Genomic DNA, 17581 nt, shown 5'->3' with positions numbered 1-17581 from the left:
AAAATTCCTATTTTTTGAGAAATATCAATTTTCATCATTTCTCTCCCACTTAATGCCACTTTAAAGAATTTTTTGGAGTAAAATTCTCTAAAATATATTCATTTTAGAGAAACTGTTGAAAATGCTCTAAAAAAAATTTAAGTTTGAGTAAATTGCAATTTTTTTCCATGCTTTATCCTTTTTTTTATTCAAGTATTTACAGTTTTTTATTGCAAATATGATTTTACGTTATGTATTTTTACTCGGTTTTAATCTCAACCATCAAGAACATCTTCGATAAATTCTTTAAAATACAAAAAATAAAGATTTTATTTTTCTCTAGTGTTCCAATATATTTTTTATATTGTTCTCTAAAATAAAAACATTGAAAAACTTCAAGTTTAGAAAATTCTCTAAAACTTAATGTAGGGATATAGAAATGATTATTTTATTGGATTGAATCATTATTATTTTATACTAGAAAGGTATTCGCACAATGCAGCGAAATAAATCTCGATTTTAATGTTTCGTTTTATTTCTTTTTTTGTCTCAGTCGATGTTATAATACGGTTTTATGTGATTTTGATAAAATAATAATGTTTTTATTTTTGAATAAAATATAAATATACATATATAATAAATAATTGGAAAAATAATGATATAAATATCAAACTAACCATTTAAAATTTCTCGTTTTCTTGTGTACTTTTGCAATTCATTTTTTTATTTTTGGTTTAATAATATAGTTTTTTAGAAAGATAATAATTAAGTATTCTGTTAGAACTCAATGACTATCCTAATTATATTTTAATTTTTTTATATTTAAAATAAAATGTTTATCCTATATTTGATTATGTTTATCTGCAGTTAGTTATACGAATTTAAAGAAAGAGCTTTAGTAAGTTGTATTTACGCATAATTTACTTGTAATCTTGAAATTTAAGTAATATGCATCAATAAACAGTACTTCATGCATAAAAAATGGTTTTTAAGAGTTTTTGTCAAATACTTTATAATATAGTATAGATATGAAAAATTAAAGGTATATTGGGATGATAAAGTTAGAGGAATATTATAATAAATATAATTTATATTGAAATCTCTAAAATAGAGAATTTATTGGAATTGAATATAATTCGTTTTACATATTTTAACTTTTGATTATGTATTTTAGAAAAATTTATTGAAAATGCTCTTACAACTTTTAACTACTTCATTTGTCATTAAGTGGATCATATTTTGGTCTTCTTTCTTTATTTTGTATGTTAAAGTATAAGCATGTATTTGTTTCATAGTGTATGTGGTCTTCTTTTACAATTCGATTATCATCAATGTTCATATTTTGATTCATGTTGCAAAACAATTTGTTTTTTTCATATATATAATTTCATAATGTAAAATAACATATGATTAATCCATCTTCAACTCAACCACTAAAAATGATGGAGCCATTAACACGTTATGAAAAATCAACTCCAACCACACAGTAAAAAAAAACATCTTAATGCTATAATAATAATAATAATAATAACATACTTATTTATTATTATTTATACTATTTTATTAAAACACCATAATTATAATATTTCTATAATTAAGAAATTTTATTTTTAAATTAATTTATTTAATGAATTATTCTTAAGATTTAAAGTGAGGATATTTTTAGTTGATAAGTATTATATGAATGTTTAAGTTTTATGGACCAAAAGTATATACAAATGCTTAAAAATGTGATACAAATTATAAAAAGTTATTCGATTATGCAAATGTTTTGTATATGTATGTTTATGTTTTATTGACCAAAATTATAATAAAAGTATTCACATTTTTGTTTGTCATTTTTTTAGTTTTTGAAATATTAAATGATATATGTGTATCAAGTTAGCCAAGACGATCTATGAAGCAAATTTAAAATCCAACCTGACACAAGTTTAGTAGTTAGTAAAAAATTAATGAATTTTATTAAGTAGCTATAAAATCCAATTGTTTATATATATAATTATAAGCAGTGAAAAGATACATGAAATCCAACCTTTCACCAGATGTATACTTGGATTACTAATAATATACTCCAACTTCAAATCCTCCACATCTTCTGCACGAATTTATATCAATTCTATTTGATACACTGAAATATGTAAACTAGAGTTGTGGAATGACTCGTTAGAAAAGGCGCGCTTCTGGAGAGGAGGCAGTTTCGCTGTCGTTAGATTGTGTGGCAATGTGAGCCAACGCCAGCAGAAAGGAGGAGGAGACGGAAGGCTGTATTCCGAATCTATGTCCTAATTGGACAGTGAAAAGATGATCATTGATGCTGGGAGTTCGGATAACATAGCGCCCACGGAGATGGTAGATCAGTGATTACCATTCTTGAATAATTGTTAAAATTAAAATATTTTCACCAATAAAAACAAATATTTGGAGAGAAATAATATTTAATCGACGAATGAAATATTTTAATATTATAATCAATATTAGATTCTCCAAAATGGGGAATATAGAAGAGAGAGAAGATAAAATTCTCTAAATTTAAATAATTCTCCAAAAAAATGATTAATCATAATTAAATGTTTGGAAAGCAAAAATAATGTTTTATTAATTGTATGTGAATATTTTAATAATACAATTAATGTTATAATCTTCAAAATTATAAACTTTTTGGAGTTGAATTAATGTCCTTTTTAAAGATTTTGACTTTGATTCTCCATTTTTGAGAAATTTTGAATATTTTCTTAAAGATGCTCTTATAAGTGTAAAATGATATAGTATTATTCTTAACAATAAAAGTCTTTGCACTTAAATATTTATAAGAAATAAATAATATTATATTAAATGTAATTAATATCTTTAATTTTTTATCGGAATACTCAAATACCATATACATACATACATACATATATAAGAATAATACGTATTTAAGACAATAAGTAATAAATATGGATCATACATTTAATTAAATAATACCTTCAATATTATATTTTTAAAAATAAATAAATGAAGACAAAGATGTAATTTAGTTATATAAAGGTTATCTAAGACATTTAATTAAGATTCTATTTCTACCATATTTATGATTTTAATATGATTTAATTTGTAATTTAAAAAAAATATTTTATATTTGAACATTTCAAATAAGCGTATTTAATTTTTATTCAAAGAATTTATTTTTTATTTTAAGCAATATTTATAAAAAAAATATAATTTTCATCAAAATAACATGTGATTCACACTTAATAAAAAAAATTCAAACTGTTTTTCTAATCATATATGATTTAAAGCTTGAAAAAAAAATGATTCAAATTAAATATTGAAAAAGAAAAATAATGAAAACAAAATCACATGGTATGTATAGCAAAACACATTTAAAATGTATAAGATCACATGTACTTTAAAACGTAATTCGTAATTTACACATCTCACATGTAATGTTGTAGATAACTTACATATCTTTTTCGCTGTAATCGATGCCACATATAATACATTGACGAAAATTAATGATTCGTTTTTTGAAAGAAAAAAAAATCGATTAATTGTGGATATCACATATGATTTTTGACGAAAATTATAAATGAAATAAAATACTTCAATAAAAATAAATATTTTAAATGAAAAACTCATACTTATTCAAGTGTTGTACAAAATAAAAAATAAATAAATGAAATTCAATGAAAACTATAAAAAAAATCATAAATAAATAACTTAACTAAATCTATTAAATAATCTAAATAAATAAATTTCCATATATAATCATATATAACAAATGATACATATGCCTCGTTTGGACAATTTTTAAAAAGTTTTATTTAATATATTATTCAAATAAATGATTGGCCCAAAATTATTCTTTTATTTTTTTATTTAGTTATCATTCTCGTATAAATCTCTCTCTCTCTCTCTCTCTCTATATATATATATATATATATATATATTCTTACAAGTCAATAATAGAAAAAGTCATATGAATATGGGAACATTAGTGTAAATCATAATAATATCAAATATTAAATGATATATGTATGTATATATATATATATATATATACACGTGTGTATGTAAGCGTGAATGTGTATTTCTTTTATTTGATTTTTGAGTTACAGATAATGATGAAAATTTTCTCTTTCTTTGTATCCACGTTTTTTGTTTTCAATCTTCTTAAATTTGCAAATGCTTGTTTTTTTACAAAGGGGTATGCAGTAGATATAATAACAAAAATGACTTTTGATAATGTCGAGGTGCATTGTCAATCGAAAGATACAAATCTCGGAGTTCATGTGCTTAATTCTACAAACCTTCGGTATGGATGGTCTTTCTGCGAGAATATCATGATGAGCACTCTCTTTTTTTGTCATTTTAACCGACAAATGGTTGAACAAACATTTGATGTGTTCAACATCACCATGGCTTCGGCATGCAATCATGGTTTTAGCGACACGAATACGTGTAATTGGGCGGTCAAGCAAGATGGTTTCTACTTCTTTGATCACCAACAGTCGATGTGGCTTAAGCAATATGATTGGAATCAAAAATAGAAAAGAACATTTGGAAAACTTATAAATCAAAAATATCCGTTTAGTTATTTGAAGAAATGCAAATTTAAGTGAGTATGCAGACGTCTTATTTTTCTTGTTTAAGTTTGTAGTGCATTCCTTTGGGATGTCAAATTATAATTCATATAAATTATAATATATCGTTTTATCAGTTATGGTTCTTGTATGTCAATTTTATTTGGTTTAATTTAATCTGCTACTTTAATTGATTGTTAGAAAATAAAAATAATAATAACATAAATTTATTATGAAAAACCAGTTATATTTTAAACTCCATCGGTGTTTTTGAATTTCGTATAATTTTTTTTACAAATGAAACTATTGTTTTTACCGAAAATAAATCAATTATGAACATAAATTTATATATGTAGTTATATCATCTTTTCTAAGAAAGATAAAATAAAATGCTATTTAATTATATTACCTTTTAATTCTATCATTTTCTAAATAAAATAAAATAGATTATAATATTGACGATGTGTTTACTTTTTTTTATATATATAGAGGGGAGGCCCCTTCTATCAAGAGAAAAAAAGAAAAACGCTAAAACATATTAAGCACTCCGGTGGGGGCGAACCACATCCACCAGAAAAGAAACCAAATGGTAAACATCATTTTATTTATTTTACCTCTTTAAATACAAAAATATGTTATGCTTTAACTTTACTTTCCAATATTTGATGTGTGAAAAATAGCCTAACCTTTTTGGAGTAATTTTTTCAAAAGTTATATTTGAACGTAATGTAAACGTCCTCAATCCTTGAATCTAGACATTTGTAGTATGACTCGCTATATTGTTCAATGAACAAATCTACAAAATGATAGTATCGACGTTCACAACTTTCCAAAATGATCTTTCCTTAAGTATAAATAGAGGACTTTGAAAAACCTTTGTAATTCGGTTTTCTCTCACAAATTCCTATGGTATTTCATCATATCTTGAGACCATTTATTCAAATACACAAAACACTAACCCAATTTGCTACTCAACTCCCATTTTTTCATTGATATTTTATCACTGTAAGCTATTCATATCGAGTATGTGTATGAATCTATTTAAAGTTTTTGTCAAAAAGAAGAGTGTGCACTCAAACTTGCACAACAATTTTGCTTTACTATAAATAACGGTGTGTTTATATGGATCGTGCTTCTCAAATGTGGACTGAAAAAAATTGAGTAGGCAAAATGGTGAACCACTCTACATCAACATGTTTGCTTCTCTCTTCCTGATACTTCAACATTTTCTTGTATTGATGTGTGAAGTGAAAGAATATCAAAAACAATATATTTATTGTGTCAAACAACGTTCATCCCCAAGCTACTTTAAAGAAAACCTTTATCACTCCTCATCCTACCACTTAACTCCAAGAAAAAAAAAAGTCACACGAATTGTATTTATGTGAATAGTAGATCATGATAATAACATTACATGTTATATATATATATATATATATATATGCATAATTGTGTTTCATGGATCTTTGAGTTACATATATGATGAAAACTCCCTCTTTGTTATTCTTAATATTTTCAGTGTTCAATCTTTTTAATTCTACAGATGCGTCTTGTTTCATAACAAGGGGGTATGTTGTCCATATTATGACAGATATTAGTTATGATAATGTCATGCTTCATTGTAGATCGAAAGATTCAGATCTCGGAGTTCAAGTACTTAATTTCTCAAACCTTGAATACGGTTGGTCTTTTTGTGAGAATTTTCTAGGAACAACTCTCTACTTCTGTCATTTTTGGCGACTAATGGTTGAACAAACATTTGATGTGTTCAATGGTACGATGCATAGGGCATGTAATCAAGGCTTTTGGGATGGAAATACATGTACTTGGGGGATCAAGAAGGATGGATTCTACTTTTTTGACAACCACCAAGGACTGTGGCTTAAGCAATATGATTGGAAACTAAGACAAAATGTATCTTCACAACTCATATGAGAGTATGTTCTTCATCGTTAATGTTATTCTAAATTTTGAGCAAATAATAGATCAACAATGTTTTTTTAAGAAATGTAATATTTGAATAAGTGTTGTTTGTTGGGATAGGTATGGATCGTGATTCGCCTTCTCCGTCCCCGGAATCTCTTTTGGCGTATGGGCTCATTCCTGGCCCATCCCCGACAGAAAAACATTTAACCAAGTATATTATATAGACTTCGTTTAACAAGCCTTTTACGAAATTTAGTGTACAAAGAAACTCAGATGAGTTTATAAGATACTCTCAAACTACGATATTATAATTCATAAATTTTTAACAAAAAACTAACATATTAAATTAAATTTACAAGTAGTCGAGTAAGTTTCAAACCGACATTCTCTGAATCGATATCCTATTTCCGAAATGATGAAGTATTTTTATATGCTAATACTGCATTTGTGTACGTTATAATCAATAAATGGGCGATTTGTATTACTTAAAGTGTATATAAAGAATGCAAGAATAGTAGGAGATCAACGAGGGAGGTGATGCATAACTTATGAATGATGCAAAAAGAGTGGGTAATCAATGGTTATATATGATGGTGGAATGAAAAGTATAAGAACTATTGTTTGTGCGCATGTGTATATGTATATAATAAAAATTGGAGTCGAATGGGATACATTGTCCCTTTCCCCATCCCAGGCGGGTGGAGACAATGTATCCCCGTCCTCAGACCCAAGAACCCATTATGATAGAAATACCCATCTATGATCGATTTGTGGGAACTGTTACCCAACTGAGAAACGAGTCAAACGACTATACCTACCTGTTGGAGCACCAATTATGGCTGGAGAAAGGGATTACAGTACTAATGTTATTGATTTACTGTTTTTGAAAGTTTCAAAAACTCATCTATCAATTGTTTGCATCTAAGTAGAAGGAATTAAAACAACCAAGTGTGAAAATCTTGTTGAGAACACATCGAAATTGTTGCGCTCTCTTGAACCGTGGTCGTTACGCTTCTCTCTTCTACTTGATGTCCTTGTATGAAAACTATACTAAGGTTTCCACTGATTCTTTTTCCTTTTGATGACACCTTTACACATAATGCTATGTACTTACAGTGGTGTCTTGAAGCCATTATAGATAAGAAGAAAAAAATGAATCACTTGGGATGACAATAGATTTTTTTGGCGATTTTCAAATCCTAGGTTTGCCAAGTCCAAGCTTTTGGGATTTTCACACAACACCCCTCACCTTTCTACAAAGTCCCTCGTCAACAACAACAACAACAACAATAATAATAATAATAATAATTTGGGTTATTACAAAGTAATGGAGGTGTGGAAGGGTTAGTTTAGGTTTCTTTGAAATGCTTTATCGATTTGTATGCGTATCTATAGACATTTGTATATTCATTTTTTATATTAAAATATGAAAAATGATCAAAATGCTTCTCAAGTGACTTGTTAATTATGGATGCTCTAACGATTAAGGATGAAATCTGTAACAATATACAAACCACATAGTTGTTGTCTTGGTGGTGTAAATTACTGAACACAAGGACAAAAACCTTGGTTTTCCCAAACCACATGGACTATTTTCGTAATTTACTTACCAAAAAAAATTCATTTATTACTTACTTTTACCATAGAAAATGATAAATATCATTGAATTACAATTTTTTTCATATCAACCATTATATTACATTATCAACTACAAATATATCACAAGCATCAAAACACGAAGGCCTAAATTGATGTTGAAAAAAATAACTAAAATAAATACATATTTTTTAAACAAATTACATAATTAGAAAAAGTCTTATAAATAACTTTAGAATAAATCTAGTATTGAATATTTTAAACTTATTTCAAATAAAAAATAACGAGTTGCACATATTAATAAATCATAAAATCAAAAGGTAAAATATTTAAAAATTTTGATGCTAGCACTGGGGTTTATGCTTAAGCCAATAACCGATATCGAGTCTATAAACGGGCTCATGAAGCCTAATCATATCTTCAACAGTTATACGTTTTTTTTTCTATGATAAAGTATGAAAATTAAATTCTCCAAAAAATTTATATTCAACTATTTAATTTTAGTAATTCTAATATCAACTATATTGATAAAATATTCAATTCATTTAATAAATATTATTTATATACCGTAGACAATTAATTTCAATATTTCTTATTGGTGAGAATAAATTAAAATATTATTTCTCTCTTTTCTATAAAATTTTAGAGATTTCTTCAAATTTAAAGATTTTCACATTATCTCTCTTCTTTTATCTATTTTAGTATATCATTTAGCATCATTGTTGGAGCCAAAAAATTCCTAAATGTTTAAAATATTATATTTTATCATAAATGTTGAAGATCTGTTTGAAGATGCTCAAATACTATATATATATATATATATATATATATATATATATAGGACGATAATCAAACAAAAACCATAAATATGTTACAAACTTGTGAGAACCGATATAAAAATATTTTTTACATGATTTTTTCCATCAAAACCTATGATTTAAGATATTATATCACATATGTTTGCGTTCACCTTGTGAAAAGATTACATGTGGAAAAAAATTGATTCACCTAGTGAAATGAAAAATACGCATAAATAATATTCACATTGTGAAATAAATACATGTAAAACTATCATATTGTGAAACAATATTTTAAATCCTAACATTTCATAATAAAAATGTCATGTAAAAAGATATTTTTGTACCGGTTCTCACGGGTTTGTAACATATTTGTGGTTCTCATTTGATATAACTCATGTATGTATGTATGTATGTATGTATGTATGTATGTATNGTATGTATGTATGTATGTATGTATGTATGTATGTATGTATGTATGTATGTATGTATGTATGTATGTATGTATGTATGTATGTATGTATGTACGAAGGTCCAAACGAGAATACCCATATTTTACGAAAATGCAAGAACACTTTTGGGTCTCCAAATTAATTAACAAATAATAAAAATTAGAATAAATGAACATAAATTAGTATTTATCAATAATTTTATGTTTCCTTAGATTCGTTCTTATCCCTTAAATGTTTTTTTTTTTTTTTTTTTTGTAAGGGTGTCCGGGCCAAAGCCCGACTAATTTCCGGCAAATTTGGAGGCTAAACATGGTCCCACTTAAAGTCGCCAACACTTCCCTTCCAGGGCTCGAACTTGGGTTCATGATTATGTCATGCCCAAGCCTTTACCACTAGGCTGGAAGGTCTTTGACTCCCTTAAATGTTGCTAGTATATACTTTTTATGTTGATGCCTCATTTGTCAATAATGACGGATAATTTTGTGATAGTGATATGATTTTGTTGTGACAATAACTTGATAATGTTTTGATAAATCGAAAACTTCTTATGACGCACTTTTGTTGTGATAATAATCTGATAATTATATAATTTTGCTATAACAATGTGATAATCGAAAACCACAAGTGATGATCACGTCCACTTGCTCTGTGTTAACTATGTGATTTTATTGTGATAGTAATATGATAATGGTTTGATATATTGTGATCGTTGAGTATATTATCTGCACAAAATTTTAAGGATAAGGAAGTCACAAAGATCATTACAGATACTTACGAAATCACATGATTATCTTTAATTATTTACTTTTTTTTAAAATTTTAATTATAATTAAATAATTTTGAGGCTCAAAATTGTTCTCGTATTTTTATAGAACAGGTATGTTCTCATTTAAACTCCCTCCTCTCTGTATATTTATCTATATTAATGACAAATCAAATAGGAAAAAGTATAATGGAGCAATATAGTGGATCATAATAATATTACACATTAAATGATATATGTATGTATACATATGGGGGGGAAATTTGTTAACAAAAAAATGGTGTTAATTTTKTGGACTCGTTATATCTATAAAAACCACTCTTTAGTCGATATCATTTTAAATGTTAAATGGTACATATGTAATTTTTATTTGTAAGTACTTCATTGTATTAAATGGGAGTTACAAAAAAAAAAAATTGTTTTTAAGGATGATAATTATATCATCCTTTCAATATTCTCAATGATTATGTTCAAATTAATTTGAATGATAATAATCAAAATGAACACAATACCATTCAACATATTGATTCAAATGATTTATTTATTTTAGTTGTTTTGAATGATATGTTCATTAGTGAACCAGTTCACATGATGTTCATTGTGAACCAGATACATTAATACACAATTAATCGGTCAAAGGTTCATTAGTGAACAATTTTCGTAACCGACTTCTATTAGTTCTCACATAAATGTTCATTGATGAACTAATAAACCATTTACAAGTGAACAAGTAAAATGTTATTGATTTCGATTTCAAAAGGATGAAGGAGAGATTCTCGAAATTGAACCCGGTGCAAAATAAAAACTCCTGATCTTTTCCAATTTTATCTTGTTCAGTATTGTTCATTACGACATAGCATACGTTCATTTTACTATTATTATAAAATTTTCACTTGATGCTTTAGTCCATAGATCAAATAAATTAAATGTCATGATTGGTTCAGATAGTTAACATCAAATATACGGTTAACAAATGAACCAACCCCCTATATATATATATATATATATATATATATATATATATATATATATATATGTATGTATGTTGATGTATATGCATATCTTTTCTTTGGTCTTTGAGTTACACATAATGATGAAAAATCTCTCTTTCTTTCTATTGATGGTTTTAGCTTTCAATCTTCTTAATGCTGCAAATGTGTGTTTCTTAACCAAAGGATATGTCGTAGACATAATAACAGAAATGACTTTCGATAATGTCGAGGTGCATTGTCAGTCAAAAGATACAGATCTTGGAGTTCATGTACTTAATTCTAGAAACATTCACTATGGATGGTCCTTCTGCGAGAATATCATGACGAGTACTCTCTATTTTTGTCATTTTAATCGACAAATGGTTGAACGAACGTTTGATGTGTTCAACATCACCATGGCTTCGGCATGCGATCATGGTTTTAGTGACACGAATACGTGTAACTGGGCGGTCAAGCAAGATGGATTCTACTTCTTTGATCACCGGCGATCGACGTGGCTTAAGCAATATGATTGGAATCAAAAATAAAAATAAAAACATTCGGAAAACTTATCCATCAATATGTTTCTGACAATAAATTAGAAATATCTCTTAATATCCTTTTAATTATTTGAAGAAATAAAATATTTTAAATAAGTATGCAAACATCTTATTTTTCTTGTTTAAGTTCTTTTAGTGCATCCGTTTAGGATGTCAAATTGCAGTTCATATAATATATCGTTTCGTCGATTATGTTTCTCGTATATCAATTTTATTTAGTTTAATCTGCTACTTTGGTTGATCGATATAAAATAAAAATAACAGTAACTTATATTTATTATAAATGTTCAGTTAAATACTTTATATCTCTTACTTTTTCAATTTTTATTTTACACCCTTATAATATTAACATACATAATGGTATATTAACTAAAATACGTTTTTTTTTCAAACAAATTACATTATTATAATAATCTCTTCAATACATGTAAAATGAGCTCAATATTGACTATTTTTGAATTTAGTTATATTATTATATATCATAAATGCTACGAAACTGATTTTTGAGATGGGAAACTTGTCATCAAATGATATTTTTTAGCATTTTAGATCCAACGCATGCCAACAATGATATCCATAGTCGATACAAAAATAAAATGTGCTTCATGACTTGGTACAGAGATCATATCGAAAGTGAGGTCAACAATCTAGAGTTTCATTGCCAGTCGAAAGATGACGCTCTCGAGAACGTTGCTCGGAATGCTGGAGAGGAATATGACATAAAGTTTTGTTTGAATGAGTGGAAAACGACGCTCTATTTTTGTCATTTTCAATGGGAAAGAAAAGCAACAAGCGTTTGATGTATTTAGTCATGGGGAATCGTCTCCTGGAATATGTTTTAGAAGAGAACGTGGCTTCAAAAACGATTGTGATTGGTCAATAAGGGAGGATCGATTTTACATTCCTAAATCCAACCCTGGTGGTCTTTATCCCTCTGATTGTCTCAAAATGTATGATTAGAATTAAAATGATTAATATGCTGGTGTTACTATTATTTGTTATTAATTATTAAAATGATTAGAATAGATAGGGTTCTATCACAAATCATGCTCTTTTGAACATCTTTTTTTTCTAATATTTACTAAAGAAAAGTTACAAAATTAGTTGTTTTGCGAGCTCTTTCATATGTATTTGATATAAGGTTATAAATGGTGTGAAATATAATATAGTGTAACGCATATGCGCCACAACAATCATACGACATTTTTTCAAGGTGAGACTTGATGCGACAAATTTATACCCTATATATAATTATATACACACACATGTAATACTATTAGACAATTTAAATTCATATTAGATCTTAAAAATCACATATCTTCACAAGAATTCAAAATAAAACTTGGAACAATTTTACAGCTTCTGGTTTAACCATGACATGTATGTGCGGATCCAAGACTATGCGAGTAATTAGATAAATTCGTAAAATCATAACCTAAAGTTAAATTTGTAAAACACAAATAAAAATAAAGAAAAACAAAAGTAGACACATTGAAACAACTTCAATGATAACACTAAGCAAACACTAAAAATGGTGGACCTAATAACATATTTCTTTACCATGAAACAATTCTTTAATACAATATTTATAATTTGTACTTTTTTTTAATTAATAAATCTTACAACAGTATATCAATAATCACATAGGTTGAATAATTATATCTAAAATTAAAGAAAAGGAAATCGAAAAATTATTTAAATAATAGAAGGAGAGAATAGCTTAATAGAATTAGAGATGGTGGCCCGTTTTGTACAGGGTTGAACAATGAACAGTTTCAAATCGCCTTCAGGACCCTGATTTTACAAACTATCAAAACAAATTTAATCTTAATTTTTTTTTAAATGCAACTTTATAAAATTTCATTTATATTCTTTTACTTCCATAATTTTATACTTTTATGGTATTAGTCGATTAATACCATAAAATTCTAAAATAACAAGTCGCACATATTAATAAATCATAAAATCAAAACATAAAAATTGATGCTATCGATCGCTAGGCTTGATGCTCAAGCCAATAATTGATGTCAACTCCATAAACAGGCTCATGGAGCCTACATTTGAGTTCATAATGCGTGATTCAATTGTTAATTTTTCAAGTCGAGCTCAAACAACCTCCTATAATACTAAACTCATTAAAGCATCAACAACCCAAAAACAAAGGACATGTTCTTTCGAAATAATGCAGATAGGGTTGCATTGCCTATATGATGAACACTGTGCATTGTTTTTTTTTCTTTTTGTAACAATGGGTTTCCGAGCCGGCTTATGTGCACCAACTAATCCCCGACCGTCCACGAATGGCTTGGAGTCATCACTGATGAACCTCCATGGCCACAAGAGTTTCGGTAGCGCCTGGATTTAAACCCCAGGGTAGATGAGGATTAGCACTACATCCCTCTGAGGCTTAATCACTGCGCCACAACCAACGTGATCATGACATTGACGTACCGTTGCCGTGAAAGTTTAGATGTTTATCAAGATAAAGCCAAAATGAAGAACATGAAAACTTTTTATCATAAAACCGAAGAGGGTGCGTGCAGTTCAATGGCAGATTACCAAAAACCCATACAGAATCAGAAACAGCAAATGAATTCAGGTACCATGGCAGCATGTTTAGAAGAAAGCAGCCCATAGATGTAAACAACAGAAGCTCATTTAACATTTAGAAATATGTGATTCAACTGCGATTTTATTATAAAGAAGTGCCTTCCCTTGCAACAACATGAATTGGCATTTATGCATCCAAGGACTTCACCAGACCTCAGGACGGAGCTCGCCAGTTGCAGGAGGCATCCATTTTCCAGAGTGGTACACACTCTCGCCAACTTTCCACCCGGGCACATCTTTCATTATCCGAGCCTCTTCCTCCAGATATTTCTTCCATTCTTTCACAAATCTACACATCAATAATAATAACAACGAATTACATGTGGTTCACTTGGAAGGAGAAGACTAGAGATACACAATAATACCTTTCATCCTCTTCTGCTTGAAGCATCGGCAAAATTGCCCTACGGGCAGCATATTTTTCCTCCTTTATTGCCCTACATTACAAGCACATTTATTAGTTTATAGGAATTTCCTATAAGCTCTTGACCTTGGTATTCATCACGAATTTGAAGAACATAATGATCTTACACTTCCTTCTAGTTATGAAGATTCAAAAAATTATACAAGTGTAGAAGACTACATAGATAATGCTGATCCCCCAACAAGTATTACAACATAGACTTCACAAAGTTTGCTAGCATGCAGGTAACCCAAGACAAGAGTAATGCAGCACCAAGGACTGCTGCAAGTCCTCTCATGGTTCAGATACAGAGAGTCATTGGAGGAACACAAAACTTTTAAGTAGTAACTGAATTATGAGAAGAATATTAATCTGAGGACAAGTGTCGTTAAGTATGGTGCAAATAATTTGCTAGACAAGCGCAGTGCAGATAAAGTTGAGGTGCACAATAGTAAAAAATCCATCATTACAAAATTACAGATAAAAGACCTTGGTGTGGGTTGTCCAAGATCAAACGATGAATAAAGTGATGCAAAATGAAATTAATCCCATTTGACTTTAAAAAATCCCTCATCATTAAGTAGCTACCCCGTAATATTCCATGATACTTTCTCATCTCTAAATCCGGGTATGGAATATGTCCAAAGTTGTTTCTATGCAATCCTTTTTCTCTTAGGTTTTTACACCCATTGGGAAAAGGGAACGCTCAATGTATACTTGTCTCGTTCGCTTTGGATAAGAATGATGATGAGAGAAGTGGAAACATTTAAGAGCAGCACTGCAAGCACACTGGTGAAAAATGATCTGTTTTGGTGTTTCTATTAATCGGACAGGACGATGTAATAACTATATGCTTTTAAAATAAACAATAACAAGCATCTTATGGTAGGTTGACTAATGCTGAGATGCTACAAACACAAAGTTCTTTCAGTGACAATCATTTCAATGAATCTAAGATAGTGAGACTCCGTAATTACTCTAATTAAGGTAAAGAAGAAACACAAAGCATAAACGGAGAGTACTAACATGTGGACACAAATACACACAACATAGGTTGGGTGTCAGTCTAACGAACCAAACACAAGATTGTTAAAGCTTTGTATCATTATTTAAAATAAGGTTACATCCGAATTTGAACTCCACTCACAAGATAGTTGATTAAAGCAAAACACAAACACGGCTTGTAAGACTGAAGCCCAATCATGTGAAATGACTGTCAGTTAAAAGAGTAAACAAATTTTGAAGTGATCCCACACAAGAAAAGGCAGTGAACTATGGGATAATGAAGATTAAAACAGCACACATCACTTCTTACTCTAAAACATAAAACATTGATAACTTCACATACATGATCGCCTTTCGACAGATCATGCCACAAGGTTCGAGTCTTTGCTACAAAATAGCACTCCATATACTCAACATATACTTCAAACTTTTCTGATCGGTGGTCATTGCAAAATGTATATGTGGTCATTGCAGGACACAGTTCAGATCTCGCAAATTTTAGGTTCATTATTCCAATTAGAAGCTCTAAGGTCCATAAAGTAAAGGCTAAACTTGTATTATGGGAGAGAATGCTTAAAATTCTACATTTTGTCTCCGAGGGAAACAACCAGGTGAAACACTGCTATATTAGTTTCTTTCTTTTTCGTTTGAATTGGGGAGGGGCGAGCATTCATTGATCTAGCGTTTTGGTCCATTCTCCACATTAACCTATACAAGGGATATCATAAAGGGAAGAATCGCTAAAAATGATCCATTCCAATGTAGTTAAGGCTAGTAGATACAAATCTTCTCGCTTAATCAGAAATCCCCTAGTGTGTCCTACTGAAAAGAAGATCCAGTTTAAAGGTTTAACATCAAAAGGCATGAGACTGTTAATTCTTCAAATGCAAAACTAACATGCCACCCACTAGTGAAGAATAAGTTACAACTTGCAAAGATTGTTGTGGGTAGTTGTATATTATTGTTGAAAACATTAAAATCCATATCAATTTTGTAAGTCCAAAACAAACCACTTCAGTGCAGGTTGCTTAATTGGAACCACGAAGTACCTCCATTTGTAATATCTAAACCTAAATGGCATCCACGTCCATTTCATGAATTTATCAGCAATTTCATACAATCTTATGTTAGGTTAATCAAGTTCGCAGTTCCATTTCCATTTTGATTATCAAATTGAAACTTTCAACTAACAACCTAATCGCATAGCTAATCGATCGATCAATTATTTAGAAAAAGGAATACCAAGGGTTTTGGGGAAAACGAATTCAACGAAAATGAATTACCTTCGGATCTTGTTGCCCTTGCCGACCTCGTACATACCCCAAGAAAAAGTTCCAAAAGCGGCGAGAAAGATAGCGACGGCGCTGGGTCCCTTCGAAGGGATCCTCCGTGCGTATCGTACCGGAGCAAAACCGCCGGGAGGAGGACCGTCTTGAAGGAGAGGCATATCTTTCACGCTCGCCATCCCTGGCTTGTTCCTTATGAACGCCTCCGTCATCGTTGGCTCCTTGGAGTTGTGCGCCCTCTCTACCGGAAATATACAGAATTGTCAACGGAAGATTTCAGCGGATGCCGGACGGATGGGAAAAAAGGTTGAAGCAGCGGAAACGATGATGGTAGAGTTTGAGGGAGTGAATAATCCTGCTAACTTGCGCTCACTGTGGAGTTTAACCAGGCTAACCTGCGCATGCCAACTATATATTTTTAGAGTAAATTCCGGTTTTAGTCCATGTGATTTATTAAAGCTTTTGTCTTCATGATTTAGAAATTGTGCGTCTTATAATTAATTATTATTTTTGTTCTTATAATTTATAATTTATTATTATTTTCATCCTTTAATTTTTTTACCTTTCGGTCCCTTATAGTAATAATAGGAATTATTTAGCAATAAAAATAGTAATAAATTAAAAATCATGGAGATGAAAATGACAATTATAAACCATAAGGACTGAAATTA

At 29.3% G+C, this 17581-nt stretch overlaps 1 protein-coding gene across 1 annotated transcript; it reads right to left on the bottom strand.

Moving 5' to 3' along the window:
- Positions 1-14101: 14101 nt before the first annotated feature.
- LOC112521391 (NADH dehydrogenase [ubiquinone] 1 alpha subcomplex subunit 13-A-like) lies at positions 14102-17283 on the bottom strand. Its single transcript, XM_025130222.1, has 3 exons — positions 16908-17283; positions 14582-14653; positions 14102-14505 (listed from the first exon to the last, which is right to left on the bottom strand). The coding sequence occupies exons 1-3, from the start codon at positions 17120-17122 to the stop codon at positions 14361-14363; spliced, it is 432 nt and encodes a 143-aa protein (XP_024985990.1). The 5' UTR covers positions 17123-17283; the 3' UTR covers positions 14102-14360.
- Positions 17284-17581: the final 298 nt, after the last annotated feature.

Source organism: Cynara cardunculus (assembly GCF_001531365.2).
Source record: "Cynara cardunculus var. scolymus isolate 2C chromosome LG 11, CcrdV1, whole genome shotgun sequence".
NCBI classification, from domain to species: domain Eukaryota; kingdom Viridiplantae; phylum Streptophyta; class Magnoliopsida; order Asterales; family Asteraceae; genus Cynara; species Cynara cardunculus.
The sequence above is the reverse complement of the archived record's forward strand: the minus strand, read 5'-3'. Positions and strand labels throughout refer to the sequence as shown.

Excerpts from the sequence above, each read along its gene's own strand:
- LOC112521391 (XM_025130222.1), bottom strand. The coding sequence starts at position 17,122 with ATGACGGAGGCGTTCATAAGGAACAAGCCAGGGATGGCGAGCGTGAAA. Across the intron at positions 14,654-16,907 it reads AAGGGCAACAAGATCCGAAG|GGCAATAAAGGAGGAAAAAT; the intron begins GTAATTCATTTT and ends CTTGTAATGTAG. Across the intron at positions 14,506-14,581 it reads CAAGCAGAAGAGGATGAAAG|ATTTGTGAAAGAATGGAAGA; the intron begins GTATTATTGTGT and ends ATTGATGTGTAG.